Raw genomic sequence first — 14,991 nt, 5'->3', positions numbered from 1 at the left:
TTTTTCAGTCTGACAATTATAGACTTACTGATATTTCGGTGGAAGTTTCTGAAAAAGCTATTATCATTCAGACAAAGGGCAGCTTTGCAGTAATTCTGTGCTAGCTGTATCTTAAATAAAATAACTCAATTTCAGGAGAAGGAGAAGTAAGGAGGGGGCAACTTCAAGCAAAAATAAATAAACCATAAAATATCCTAAATATATGACCATTTTTAAGTACTTCAGATGTGGGTATTTTTTTATTCACCATGCTAAATGCCTTATTAGCCTAAGAGACTGAGTAAAGCAGAATATGCTAGAAGTGTTGACTGGTCTGATAATCAGGGGAATCTGCTTGAGCTGGTACAACAGCAGTAGACACATAGAGACAAAGAACTAGTGGTAAGGGGTCAGTGTCCACATGTGGCATGTTTCCAACAAGCTCTAGTCTGAACCAGTGGAAAGGAATCTGTTCTCACTCCCTAATATCATTCCACAGCATGATCCATGTGAAGATACCCAGATCAGTTGAAAAACCCCCCACTGATATAAATGAAAACACTTTTTCATATGCAGCCTATGTTAATGTTTTGTGTAATTTGGGTTTGGTCCTTGGCCATTTAAATGGATGAACTTCCACTGACCTGTTCATATCTAGTGTTTCATAGAGCTGAGAATTTTCCTCCTTGCTTATCCATTTTCATGCATTCTTTCATGTATATACTTTTAGAAGGAAAATCACTTTTTCCCCCCAAATTTTTTTACATTTTACTTTAAGGTATTTGGACTTCACCCTAACGCAGATATAACTTACCAGACCAACCTGGCTAATGAGACATTTAGTACCATAGTGAGCATCCAGCCCAAAGACAGCAGCACTAGAGGGGGAGAAACACGGGAAGCAGCGGTGCAGCGTCTTGCTGATGAGATGCTAGAGAAGTTACCTCCCGACTATAACCCTCATGAGGTATGTGCTACTTAAAAAACAGATGTTTTATGTATGCATGCATGCATGTACATTTGTGTTTTTTAAGTTTTATTGAGCTTCTTAAATTTAACTGGCATGTGTTTTAAAAAGGTCTTAAAATTATGCATAAGGGCTTATAAGTCTGTTTTGGTTTATTATCTAAAATATTCCTACTTCAGAAATACTTATTTCAAATGCCACAGTCCACTTAATTAGTCACCTAAACTCAGAAGACCCATTAAAGGCTCCAGAAAGTTATTGCTTTCCTTAGAAGCTTACAGAAGAAGCCTGGTGTCTTCTTCTGAAGGACTGGTGATCCTATAGTGGTTACAGCATTCAATTTACCTACTCCCACTATGACACCACCATGATGAAGAGTGAATTTTATCACTGACTTTTTCATGATCCAGATTTTTTGGGGTCTGAGCCATAAGAGGTATCTTTGTCAATCTTTTCTTGCAGTTTTAATTAATAGTCCCATTAAATGGAAAAATCCACCATAGAGACTCTTGCATCAGTTTATAAGTAGGATCTGCTGTCTTGCCAAGTGTTTCAGGAACGCTAAATGTTGAAAAGCCCTCATTTCCATGAGTTTATTCTTTACAATTGTTTTGCATTTATAGTGCCTTTTTTTGCCCCCCGGTTGTAGTTCAGGCTTGTCAAATGCTCAGTATGAATTGCAACTTGTTATGCATGCTTTATTTTCTTCTCTGGCCAACGTAGAATGTCCACCTAAGTAACAACTAATAGTATTCGGGCCCTGGCAATATTTCCTGTCCTCTCCTCTACTATTAATCTCAGATTTAATGTGTCTTGTATAAATAGCCACTTTTGTACTGTCATAATTCAGCTCAGAATTTCTCTTTTCATTCCCTTGTTGTCAAGCTACTTATGATCTGCAACTTTTTTTGGTGAGGTTTCCTAGCATCTGTCTCCATATTGTTATTTTTCCATCCATCCCTTCTTGTGTCTCTCATTTTTTGTCACCTTCTCATTGATTCTTAGTGATAGCGTATAAATAATTCATTTGTAAAATTTATTAAGAATGGAGTTCAGTTTTCTATTTTTCATATTATTATTTAATAATGAATAAATACTAGAAATATAAAATAAAATGAAATCTAGTAAGTGTAATAATAATAATGTAATAAATATAATAAATTTCATGTTGGATCTACAACTATCATTTACGCCTTAAATTGTTTTCAGTCCTCTTCCCTTATCCTTCCAATCAGAGTAAAGCTTTTTTATGGAGTTAGATTCTTCTAGTTTCATTCAGCTCCTTAATTTTTTATTTCAATTTACAGTAGTAGTAAAATACTGAATGTCTGGATAGCATGTATGCTTTTGCCATATTTGTAATATATGAATTGAGCTAAGTTTTTACAATATCCTTGCTAAATCCTCCAAAGGACTATTTCTTCATTTCCTTGTTAATCTGCCAACCTTTTTCCTCCTGAAGAATTTGCAATACTTAGAAAACATCAATAGTACTTACTGCACTTTATATTGTAACCAGAGGGTGGTCTTAACCTCAGGTTTTACCTCTGGGAAGTCTGTGCAGTGCCTTTCAGTCATGTAAAATGCACACACACTTGTTTAATCCAAATTTCACTTCAAAATGGTTTGAACAAATACTGTTTTTCTCTGGTATTTCTCCTGTTTAATCTTAGTCTCACTCTCTTTCTTTCTTTCTTGGTTTACTCACTGAGGTAGGTTATGCACACAACCCACACATAGAGGAGGCCTCCCCTTTTCAGTCACTTCATCAAGTCTTAGCTTTGGAGACCACCAGTTTTGGAGCCAGGGGCTGTAGTTAAGGGTAAAGGGTCTGAAAGGGTTTTTTTGGATGTTCTTCACTCTTGTCTCTCTCTATTTTACTGCTGTATTTGGGTGTAATACATACTTTTCCCTGTGACTGTCTTAAAAAAAATCACCACCAATGTTTTCATTGCTCTTTCACTCTCATCATCAAGTAGTATGACAAACTATTATCTTTTTTCATGATCTGCCAATCATACATGAGGGGCTTTATCTTCTTATAAGCAATCATCATTACAATGATGCTTAGAATTAACATTTCTTTGCTTCTGTACTGCTTCTCTTACATCTTCTATGATCTTCAAAGGAAACTTCTTTTGCTTTAATTTGCCTGACAGCTGTCCTCTTATGATTCAACCAAGGAGATTTGAGTTTGTACAGAGGATGTGCTGTTGGATCTACTTTTTAATTCTGTATTTCTTGTAGATGCATTCTGAGCTCAGTAAATGTAGATAATGCCTCTTTGTGGGGTTATCAAGTTTTCTAAGGCTCTGTACATCCTGATCTGTGAATTACACTTCATTTTGGCCAATCATACCACTGTATTTACATGCTTTTTCTTCAGTCCGCGTTACTGATGGATGAGATGGTACTTTTCCACAGAAACATCCAAAAATTGTTCTTTGTTTCTGTAACATGGTAGTCATTCCTTTGCTCTGACCATCCAGAGAATATCCTCTGTTCATTTTCCAAGGGTTTGTTATTGCTAATAATGTATTCCTCTGTATATGTCCTTGGCTGTCAGCTGCACTACAACTTCAGATTTTACTTCTGCAGTGTTATGAGGTTTGGTGTTGTTTCTTCCAGTGCCTGATTTTTCAATATTTCTTTCTTCAGTTTGCCTAGTGAATTTACCCTTTGTCTCTTCCTCTACATTTTAGAACTTGTCTCATTCTCTGCATCTTAGAACTTGATTTGGTGTTTACAAATTGTTTCTCTGTTATAGGGGAATTTCCCTTCTCTGCAATTAGTGCCCAGTTCCACATCTTTTTTGTTGCTTATGTGCCAGGAGTATGGCCACATCTACATAATAAGCAAAAAAAAAAAATCTATATCAAATGTATTTCTCATCTGAACTGTCACTGTTATTCTGGAGCCTCTTAGAAAGCATGGATATGGCTAGAGTGACCTGTAAAGAGGGCTAAATTTTTAAATGGAAGTTTGTATAAACTGAAAAATGCCCCAAACCCAAATGTCTAAAATACAAAAATAAAAAAAAATATTATGCTCACTAACATATAATCAAGAATTTCATTAATCAGAGCAGAAAAGAAGGTAGAGTTTAGATATTCTCTGAGGGAAGAAGCAATGGAGTTTGGCAGGAACTACAATATGGCAAATGAAATTATACTTGCAAGTATAAGGAGTGAAATGGATTATGTAATTACTTCCTGAGACATTTGGGAAAAAAAGGGCATGAGATGAGTTCAGTTGTTTGTCAATTTGAATCAACATTTGGTCATTCCGGACATTGTTACATACTAGATCATTTTAACAGATCTGAAACAAATAAAACCAATATCCTAAATTGTAAGAGAGTGAGGGAATATGTCAGAAAAAGAGTTTATATGCGTGCCTCATTGGAAAAGAGCAGTAGAAAGAGAAACATTCATCAGTCCCAGCAGTGCAGCTTGGGTTTGCTTTTAGAATAATATTGTGCTCCAGTAAGGCCATGACATGTTAGTCTTTGAAAAGCTAGGTATAAAGATACTATCAGTGGAGAAAATAAAAAATTTTGGGAACAATGAAGGTAATTAAAAGCAAATTCTCTTCAGGGAAAGTGGCAGGTGCCTTTGCTACCTTAGAGAAGTTCTTGTGGCTCCCTTTAGAATATGTGGAGTGAATTTGAACAGAGTTACAACCCCAGCAGACTGGGTTAGGGACAGATGGTACCAAAACCAATTATTTGCTGACATTCAGAGCTCAGGATTGTATTTTCTCTTGATACATTGTGAATCCAGAGAAATTTCCGGCTGTCACAGAAAGGCCTTCATTTCTCAGTTATTAGCCTTTGGCAATGATTTCGGTCTCAACAACTTTCAAAACAGGGCGACCATTTTACCCCATGATATACACTTCCTCTTTTGTTGTTCTTGTAATGCTTCTCACCAGTCAAGTAACTTACCCAAAAGAGTAGAAACAAAGCGAGTAACCTTTGCATGCTTTCTCAGCCTGTGGTTTGGCACAGGTGATGGAAAAGTAAAATGAACCTTCCTCCTGACCTAAAACTGTCCTTGTTTTTCTCTAAGTAAGAATTCTGCTTTCATGACCCCATTTGCTTCTGGGTCTCACCTCGCAGGTTACAGAGAAATTAGTGGTAAAATGATTAGGTCCAGTCAGTCCCTGTGAGTGAAGACAGGTGCAAGAATAAATGTCAGCCTGTCACACAGAGAAGTTTACAATGAAAATGGTCCTTGCAGCTTGAAAAACAGCATTCTAGGGAACAGCAAGTAGCAGCGTTTTTTTCTTTAAATATTTTTTGTAGTACTAATTTAGCTGCAATTCCTCTAAGGCTATGGCTACATTAGCAAGCACTGCATGGAAATAGGAATTCATCTGAGGACCCCGGGCCTTCATTAGATGTTTTACTGGGGAATTTGCCTTGGTGTAACTCTAGTCTGGGCTATAGGCTGAATGCATTAGTGGTTGAAGTACCTTAGAATCCCTGAAGCACATCTTTTGGGTTAGTTTAATTTGAAGCTAAGACCTTTGTGTGCCTGGAATCTAGTTTTCAGTGCAGGATTTTTGCTGCAAAAAAAACCCAAATAAAAAATTTCAGGGTCTGAACTGAAACACTGACATAGAAGATTCTGTAATATGTCCCTGGTTTACTTATTACCACTATCAGATATGGTGGCCATCCAGCTCTAGAGCTTCTTCTATTTTCTTCATATTTCTCTGTCTGCCTCTTTGTGTACAACAAGGAAGAGGTCCTTGGCATCCCTTGAAAAGAGGTTTGGGCTGTCCATCTACAGAGTGATGGACTTCCCATTTCTGCTGACAAAGAATGTAGCAAGTAACTAAGTCTGATTGAAAATAATAGCATTTACTGAAAGCCATAGGCAGTCACTAGTACAGTAACTTGATCAATGATCATGGCATGAGTTCAGCAGCTACTTTTCTACTGATAGTCTTATGAAGTATGTGGTGACAAAGAAACTGGTGACCTGAGGACAGTTAAGAAATATGCATAAAGGAATCTGACACAGTAGAGATATGCATTGCAAAATCATGCAAACAAAGCCATTAAGATAATGATTTTAGTAACTCCTTTCTTAAATCACATTGTTTTATGTTAGGTGATAGCTGTTTGCATAATGAAAAGGAGATGTTCTAAGTGGGCTTTATGGAATTAGTATATTAATCTCAGAAAGGCTATTTTGGTTAATGAGTTTTGTCTTTTGAGGTTTTTTTTTTCTGAGAGTCAGAATCCAACTCTTTATGTCATAATAAATACAGCACTGCATGTAAGTCATCTGATTGCTTGATAAGAATTCTAATACAAAACTAGTTAATCATACCTCAGAGCTTGTGTTTCAAAGAGCCTTTGCAGCAAGATTTCCAAGAAATGCACTATGTTATATCCAGTAAATCTCACCACAGATCAGGATTGATTTGTATACAATAAAGTAAGAAGTATGTAATTTTTTTCAATTTTGATATCTGGTTGTGCTTGGTGCTCCAGACTGAATGCTGTGAGCTTATCTAGGTTGGATTAGCAAATTTCTGCTTTATTGGTTGGCTTCATTATTCAAAACATTACGGGTGTTCTTGTAGGTACATGAAAGTAGATCAGAAGAATGTGTAAATTCTGAGAATTCACTAGCTAAGTTGTACTATTATCGGTGCAGTAACATTTTACAATCTCTACTTCATCTCCTCTTCGTAGATTCATAAATATCAATATTTTGGAAAATAACCCCTTTAACAATATCTTCCATACAAATTTTCCTCAAATGGGAGAAATTCTTCCTCTAAATGCTCCTCAAAAGGAACACATGCTTTGTAGACTAGAAATAAAAAGTGTGTTTCTTATTTAAAGGGTAACATGCACAGACTATATTCTGCATAGTTCCTTTCTTATTAGTGGCATGCACTAGACTTCTAAGTATTCTGAAAAAAATAAATCAAATGTTTTTCCTTTTTGTCAAGATGGAGAATTACCAATTTATGTAAATTTTTCAGAAAGCAGAAGTTTTTCCTGGATTTTGTATTAAATAGCCAGAATACTTCATTGTGGGGGTTATCCAAAAACTTTATTGTCTCAGCTCTAGTCTTGTAATAGCTGATTTTAGTATTTTTTTCTCTTTCACAGGCAGAATGCATTAATTCAGTCTGTAAAATGTACTGTCACACTGCAAAGCATTAACATAATTGGCTGGCACCTATTTCTTGGACATTCTGTCTGACAAACCCATGGGTCCTTGTGATTAAAATATGATGTATAACCTTGCTGATAGCTGTCTCCCAAGGAGGATAGCACAGAAAGTTGAGAAAGAGTATATTGGACTTGGAGTTGAAATTTAAGATTTGGAAATTGCCAAAGCACTTGCATATTTATACTAGTGATTGTAACTACTCAACTGCTGTATGATATTCGTCTTGCAGAAATTTTCTATTCAGTCTAATAATTAAATCTTTAGCAATGTTTATTATTTGTATAAAATGTATAGTATACATAATAATGTATACAATGAGATATATGAGCCATTGGCTTTCTGAAAGTGGGGAAAAACAGTCAAAAGTCTGAAAAATCAAGAATTCTGGTTCTGTGTGGTGTATGGGCACCATGATTTTTTCAGGTGCCATTAACGCCTCTCTCACTCACTGTTATGTACAGTGATCTTTGATATACATGGAACACGCAGTGCATGTCTGAAGCACAATCCATACACATCATTTGCAAAAGCGAGACAGGGAATGCTGTTGCTACTGTTACTATGTCATGTCCTTAACTAACACAGGCAACTGATTCCATTTTGAGAATATTCTCTGTTGCATTTCAGAGAAACTGTTGTCTTTAAAACCTAAAAAGGCCAAAGGCTCCTACTTGCAAAACGGTGCACATAATGGTGTAACAGATTTCTGTGGCATCTGTATTATTTCTGGCAATCTTGCCTCTCTAGTAATGTATCCATGAGCGTCTTGTCTCATGAACGACTCACAGGCTACTGAAAGTAGCAGCTTTTACATATCATTGTGCTTGTTAAGTGAAACTCCATTTGTTGCATTATTTCAGCTCAGCAGGGCAAGAAAAGGTGAGAAAGTTCACCTAGTACAATTTGGAAATATGAAGAAGTTACCATCAAACATGCTTTTGTATAGCATGTGGGTTTTTTTATTATAAGATCTAAGACCCTGCAGCCTAACAAGGACAGAAGGAACTGCTGTGTCCCTTCAAAAAGAGGGAACTTTCCCTTCTTAGAATGATGGAGGAGCTCATTCTGGTAAGCTAATGAGTCACAGTGTGCTAAATCTTACAGTTGGCACAGGGCTTGAAGGGCCATCTGTTACTAAAAAGTTTCTTTTCTGAAAATGTTTTTGCTTTCAAAAATTATTGCATGGGAAACAGATTAGATTTTATAATCATTGCACTATTCTTTTTAAGGTGAAAGCCCAGCTTCAAAAGATGGGAGCTACTCAGCCCATAAACATATTTCTCCGTCAAGAAATTGACCGCATGCAACTTGTTATATCCAGAGTTCGAACTACACTGACTGATCTCAAATTGGCTATTGATGGTAAGCTACAATATCAAAAATCATAATTAAGGTGCATATTTATTGCTAGCAGTTGCTTATGCCATATGACTAAATAAATATTGCCCCTCCTTTCCTTCCTTTCTCTTTTGTTCCCTCCCTCACTCAGTTTTTCTCTTTTTCTCTCTCTTTATCATATGACCACTAATTTTAGTCCCTAAAATCTCCTGATTACATCTCTAAGGACACTCCACCTAAATTTGTTCTGCATGCAGGCGCTCCAGTATTGCAGTTCATGTCCCTCAGCACTGCATCACTTCTGTGATCCTCTCTAGGATCCTACAGAGCTCAGAGGACCTGAATTGCATGATTAGGTCCACGGGTCATGTACCAAAGTCATTTATGAAATGAAGCTGAGACATAATGATATAGAACAAGGTAGAAGTGTTGCTGCTAAGTAATTGAGAGACAGGGAACTCAGGAGTAAAGGTGATAAAGACTCTAATTTAAGGTGAAATTTGACATTTTTGTGAAACTGGTTATACCAAATGGCATGTCTCTAAATGGAAGCTGAAGTGAGTGGCAGTGTCAGTCAAAAGAGAGAGAGAGAGAGTTCTTCTTTTAGGCATCACAGGAGACAGGCAACAGCACTCTGTATCTCTCAGAGACAGGAGTATTTGGCTGAAAGTGAGCAATGGTGAATGAAGTTAAAATAAACCAAGAGTAGAGGCAACTAGAAGCAGATGGAAAATTGGATCGGAAAAGGAGTGAGGAAAAAGAAGGGATAATGATGTTACCATCTGCTTTTTTTTTCACTTCCTATTTTGCTCATCTGCAAGAGTTGAAATACCCAGGAAGGAAAGCATACTGTTGCTCAGCCAAGCTTCTGAATTAACAATAAATTAAAATGAAGTAGGAATGGGTTGATTCCACTGGTTAAGATCTCGCCCAAGTCTGCTGTTCCCTAGCAGAGAGACAGAAAATATCTGAGACAGCAAACTGTCCTCACAGGGAGCAGGTCAGAATGCCTCAGAACTAGTCCCTTCTGACATAGCTGATGGCATTACTGTAATCTGTCTTACTGGTGTTTTCCAGTCTTTTGACAATGTCTTTCATTAGGGGAGATTTTTTTTAATTTGTGTTTTTATTACACAAGAATCAAAAGGGATTTTTTTCCTATCATTTGTATGATACACTAAGCCAACAATACGTGCTTCAGAAACCTCGTGCCTATAATCTGAATCTAGGAAAGAGGTTCATAAATGTGCCCAAGGCTAATAAGCTTTCATATCCTGTAATAACATAGGCAAAGATCAAGCTGGAAGAAACAATTGTCCTTTCTTCCTGAGCTGAAAGTTCCATTTTATGTGTGAATAGAGTCCCTTTTCAAGTAAATAAAAATAATATTTTCCATCCATGAAAGTGTTAATCTTTCCTTGATTGTGACAGATATATTTAAATTCTCAATGTGTATAATATTCTGCAGAGGGGTGGATGAGTAACATAATTTATTTGCACTTCACATTCAGTTCCACAGTGGGCACAGTCTTCTGCCAGATGTTTAATCAAGTTAATGCTGTAACTTTCATGCAGTTCTCTAAAACATAATTTCTTATGGACAGACAAGTTAAATATAGTGAAAAATTGCTCTGAAAACAAAATTGGATGTATAGTTAAAAATAACAATTAATGGCTTCTGGCATGTTTATGATATATCAAGTGCACATGGTGGACTGTTAATTAGGGGATGGAAAGAACATTTAGGCACTCTACCTCAGCAAAAGGGAAAACCCCAAGCTGTCTCACACTAGATTCTCCCCCAAAACTAGTCAACTGCAATCTCAGGTCATCTGAGGTGCTTCTTTTTCTTTACAATGAGGTAAACTGATCTGCCTGCTCAAACAGGTCATGTGATTTTTTACATCTGCCCAGCTCATGTATCTGGCTTTGGCTTCGTGAATGCGTTAAGGTCCCAGCACCCACTTTTGGCAGACCTAAACTTTCAAATGAATTTTGTGTTTAAGAATATAGTGCGTCTTTAGCTTGTGTCATGTAGCTTTGTGAAAGGAAGTCTGAATATCTGATTCTCCAGTTTGGATGTGAATGGTCGGACCTTGTCATTTTGATGTTGCTCACCAAGTTACATTTGAGGTAATGTAAATCCCTCCTCAGGGAGAGCCCATGTGCAGCTGAACATGAGGGATGTAGAAGGAATTAGCCCAGACAGTTTTGTCCCTCTGTCCCGAGGGCAGATTAAGCAGTGTTCAGCTTTGGGGAGGGGTGAGGATGCTCAGCATGTGTCCAACATGTTTGTTGGCAAATATGCCCCAGAAGCTTTCGTCTCCACCAATAAACTGCTGCCCAGAGGGATACTTTTTCTGGATCAAATTGTAGTAATTAGATTGTAGCTGCTCATTGTACTCTCAATTATGTCCCAGCCATTACTTCTGCTTTAATTACTTATTGATTGCCCAGAGTTTATTTCACAGTTGGCATAATACAGAGTTTCACCATAAATCAGAACACAGCAGTGATGGGTGTCCTCTCGAGTGCCCTAAATAGAAGCCATGTTCCAAACAGAGAAATTTTTTCAGAGACAAGGAGAAGTAAGACATGGGATCTGCACCAAAAATGCCACATCTTAATGGGTTATGAGCAGCAGATCCTGAGCCCTGTCAGAAGATGACCATTCCTTGTAGGGCAGTATCTGAGCTATTAAGTTCCTGTGTACTTACTGCCTGCCTCTGGTGGTGTAGAGGCCTCTGGCACAGAATACTAATCCCTCACTCTTTATTGTAGAGTGGATGCTTCAAACCCCCTCTCCCACTAGTGAAGATAGTGTTTCTAAATGCAGTAAAACCTAATGACCCATCCAGTTATTCCTAGCCTCTTAGAGTTTGTTTGAGTTGAGTTTGTTTGAATGTGGTCTGTCTGTGAGATTTTGTGGGGTTGTCTTTATTTCTCCATGCACTGAATAAGAGTGGTAAGCATTTTTTTTTATGTGTCTTCTCTTGGTGAATGAAGTGAGAAGAGAGATTCTGTGGGAGTGTTTTCCATGAATGAATTGGAGCATACTTGTAGTAGCACTGAAAGTAGGTATCAAATCCTTGGCAATGGAAATAAGCACAGCTTTTAGTATGATTTCAATCCTGATTCTTTTTAACCCACTTAACATTGTGTTTAAGGGCTTCTTGTGAAAGAAACAAATGCTTAACTCATTTGCTTATATCTAGATTCTACTTTGGTCATAAAACTGCATCCACTTGGTCCTGGTTTCTGGTACCTTACAGCTTTGTGTTTTCAAACTAATCCTTTGGAATCGTCTAAACTGCCTACTTCATGAACAAGTGAAGAACATCTGAGAAACCTTTTATTTTTTTATCTTTTCATGTCATATATGAGCCACATGATCACTGCTGTATATGCAGTATTTGCAGAGTTAGGAGAGAGCAGTCCTTTTCTGGAAAAACAGCAGTTCTATGGCGATGTAGTTCTACACACGTTACAGGAGTTGTGTAGGATTTTTATGTCACCTACACAAACTTGTGTGTTAAGCCCAAGGTAAAGATTTGCTACTTTTTTCCAACTCAGAATACCATGAAGTTGAAAGTAGTGTTTGTATCCTGATACTGCAAGGAATTTCTGTTCATTGTATGTAGCACCTTATAAGAGGGATATAAATGAGGTCCAAAAGAGTCAAAAGAGGTAGCTGGTAATTTATTTTAACCTACATGGTGAAAAAGTGAAGCTCGGGAAACTAGTCTTGCCAGAGTGCACAGCAAAAGTAATTTCCCATGAAAGGGAGAAGTATGGACTGATTCCCCCTGTCTGGCTAAGTTCTGTTTTGACTTGTAATGGTGTAAGACTGCTAATACTAACAAAGTTTTAGTTTGGCTTGCTGACAGTGGTAATAGAATTTTGGACTGAAAGATCTTGGGCCCTTGCCTTACTAAGTTCTACTCTGTGTGTGTGTATGTGAGGCTTGTAGGGATCATCACTTTTGGATGAGGATTTTATTTGAAAGTGATTAAGAGCACTCAGTAAAGACAGTAATGGAATATAACAATGGGGACATCATTTGAGGAATAGAAGGGATGATTCTAGTATATGTTGTGGTGTAGTTACTCTTGGCTCAGCACCTCTCATCCATTACTTCTCATCCTGATAAGAATGCCAGAATCCCTCCTGTTGTCTTTCACAGTGTGGCACATCATTTCTGAACTTCTTAATAGGTATTACATATGCTTGCCATGACGCTGGCCAGGACAACTGTTTAGAAACACACACTGCACATTAAGGACAAACTGCAGAATAGAGTTTATCTGCCTGTTGTATTACTCTAGCTCAGGGTAGTGATTTGTATTACCTTTTTTGTAGAGTTGTGTGTGGATTTTCATCTTCAAATTACTGCTTTAAAATTTTTATTTTCAATCCTTTGATGGAAAGGACTCTTCAGCCAAGAACATTTAGTTCGGGAGCTGGTAAATTTTCAGAACAATTTGCAAGGTTACTTTCAAATTGCCATCTTTCTGACTGAAGGATTTAGCTATTGAGGAGAATCTAGGAATTTTGTGCTTTTCTATGTGAAAAATTGCATGCTACTCAAGTTTCTTAGTCCCTCTCATCTCTCCTGACTTGAAGAATTAAATCAGAGGATTCTGCACCAGAAAAGAAAGATGGGAAACAAAGAGAAAACAGAACAGGGGCGGAGGTTAGATGCAGGTGGAGAGAATACCAGTCTGCAAGTAAAACATGGAGAGAGTGTTGTGCATGGCAGGTCTTGGCTGGCTGTTTTACTCTTCCTCTTCTGGAGAGCTGGGGCAAAAGAAAGCAGTAAACTGTTGAGAGGCCTTGGGATTAAAACAGCGTGGTGACGTTAAATGAGCTTCCGAGAACTTCCCAGGAATCACCTCCAAATGCTGAAGTGCCCAAGCACTGCAAATGAAGAGAGAGGAAAATACCCAAAGAACTGCCTGAAGCAAAGAAGTTGACTTCTATCAGCGCAGCAGTGGTGGTCACAGAGCTGGCAGAACCATACTAAAGCTTGCAAAAAAAAAAAAAAATTAGGTATAGGAAAATATACATTAGCTTTTATACCTTGAGCCTTTGTGTGGAATAATAAGAAAAGCTTTGGAGAAAACACAGGCGAGTGTTAGCTGTTGCCATAAGGCAGAAAGAGAGGAAACCTTTGGAAGTTATAAACAAGTCGGTATTTTCTTTTCAACATGTTCAGCAAAAAAGGGGGAGTTGGAGCTTGGTGGTGGAGGCAAGGTGTGACTGCTTCAAGAACAAAGCAGGTTTTTGGGTGGTAAACTTGGGTGGGAATTAAAGTGTGAAAAAGTCAGCTTCTGGGTTTGCAACAGGGACAGTCAGTAATGGATTGATGCTTTCACTGAGCTTTTTTCTTTATGTGCTGTTCAGGCTAGCTTAACAGGCTCATTGTCTAGCAAGTATTGTTCTCCAGGGCTAGTCTCCAATTTTATTATAATGATATCAGCTACTGGCAAACTGTACTTGATGGAGAAAGTAACTTTTTCTCATGTCATTTGTATCCTACATAATTATTCTTGTTATTTTTGATTTACATCTGTGCCTGTGGGAAGAGAATCAGTCAGTGGACTGAGGCTTTTTTTGGTTCATGCTGGAATTTAAGATCCTTCCTTTGTTCCTAACTTTAGCTACTCATTTAAATGAGATATGTAAGTTTCCTAGTTCAGATAGACTCTCATAAATGTGAAATTCAAAACAGATCCAAATTTTACAAATTACACAGTTTTCAAGTTCAGTTTGTGGGAGGTATGGTAGTGAAAAGGGTCAACTCCAAGAAATAATAAAAGCTCCTGATGTAGTCTATTCAAAACATTATATCTATTGAATGAATCACCCTAAAACCAGATCATTTTAAAAGAACAGACTATTTACTTTAATTATGAATAAAAGTAGTTATCCTCAGAACTGAAAAGCTTTATTTGGGTTATTCACCACTCAGCAGTTGGATAGATTTAGATGTGATTTAGAAGGGGGATGGTATAAATTTAGGGCAATCAAAAAGGGGAATCCTAATTTCTGAACTCTGTATACTGTGCAAACAGTATGGTTACAGTGGATATTATTTTTGAAGTATGGAAATGCCCTAATGTCTTTAACTGACCTGACCCTTCATCAGTCATTTTCAGATGGGCTTTATTCCATTCAAGAAAGGGACTATCATGGAGTAAGCCCCAAAATAACAAAGTTATAAACAGTTGACCTGTCTGATTCATAGAACATTAGAGCCTGTCATGTTAGGTTCATAGGACATTCAGTCTCTTCATATAGTACAGTGCTCTGAGGTTCTCAGAAATTAAATATGAGAAGCCTATGGCACTGTACTACTCATTCAATTTATCAAAGATAGTTTTTCAAACAGCTGTATCACTTCTGTCCTGAAAGATGGCATGATTTTTCTCCTATGGTACTGATTTTATTTCTGACAATTATTTTATTTTGTTAATTATTTTTATTTTTATCAGAGTATTTTGGCTG

General features: G+C 37.3%; 1 protein-coding gene across 1 annotated transcript in view; it reads left to right on the top strand.

Annotated features, from left to right (window-relative positions):
• LOC103623566 (dynein heavy chain 5, axonemal) overlaps nucleotides 1-14,991 on the top strand; it is a 152,347-nt gene that overhangs the window by 128,299 nt on the left and 9,057 nt on the right. Inside the window, exons 72-73 of the mRNA XM_017746168.1 lie at nucleotides 758-946; nucleotides 8,376-8,508. Of these exons, the coding sequence (XP_017601657.1) occupies nucleotides 758-946; nucleotides 8,376-8,508 (322 nt within the window). The remainder of the gene's footprint in view (nucleotides 1-757; nucleotides 947-8,375; nucleotides 8,509-14,991) is intronic.

This window comes from Corvus brachyrhynchos, unplaced genomic scaffold (genome assembly GCF_000691975.1).
Source record: "Corvus brachyrhynchos isolate BGI_N302 unplaced genomic scaffold, ASM69197v1 scaffold409, whole genome shotgun sequence".
Classification (NCBI taxonomy): domain Eukaryota; kingdom Metazoa; phylum Chordata; class Aves; order Passeriformes; family Corvidae; genus Corvus; species Corvus brachyrhynchos.
Note: the sequence above shows the minus strand (reverse complement) of the source record. Positions and strands in the feature narration are given on the sequence as shown.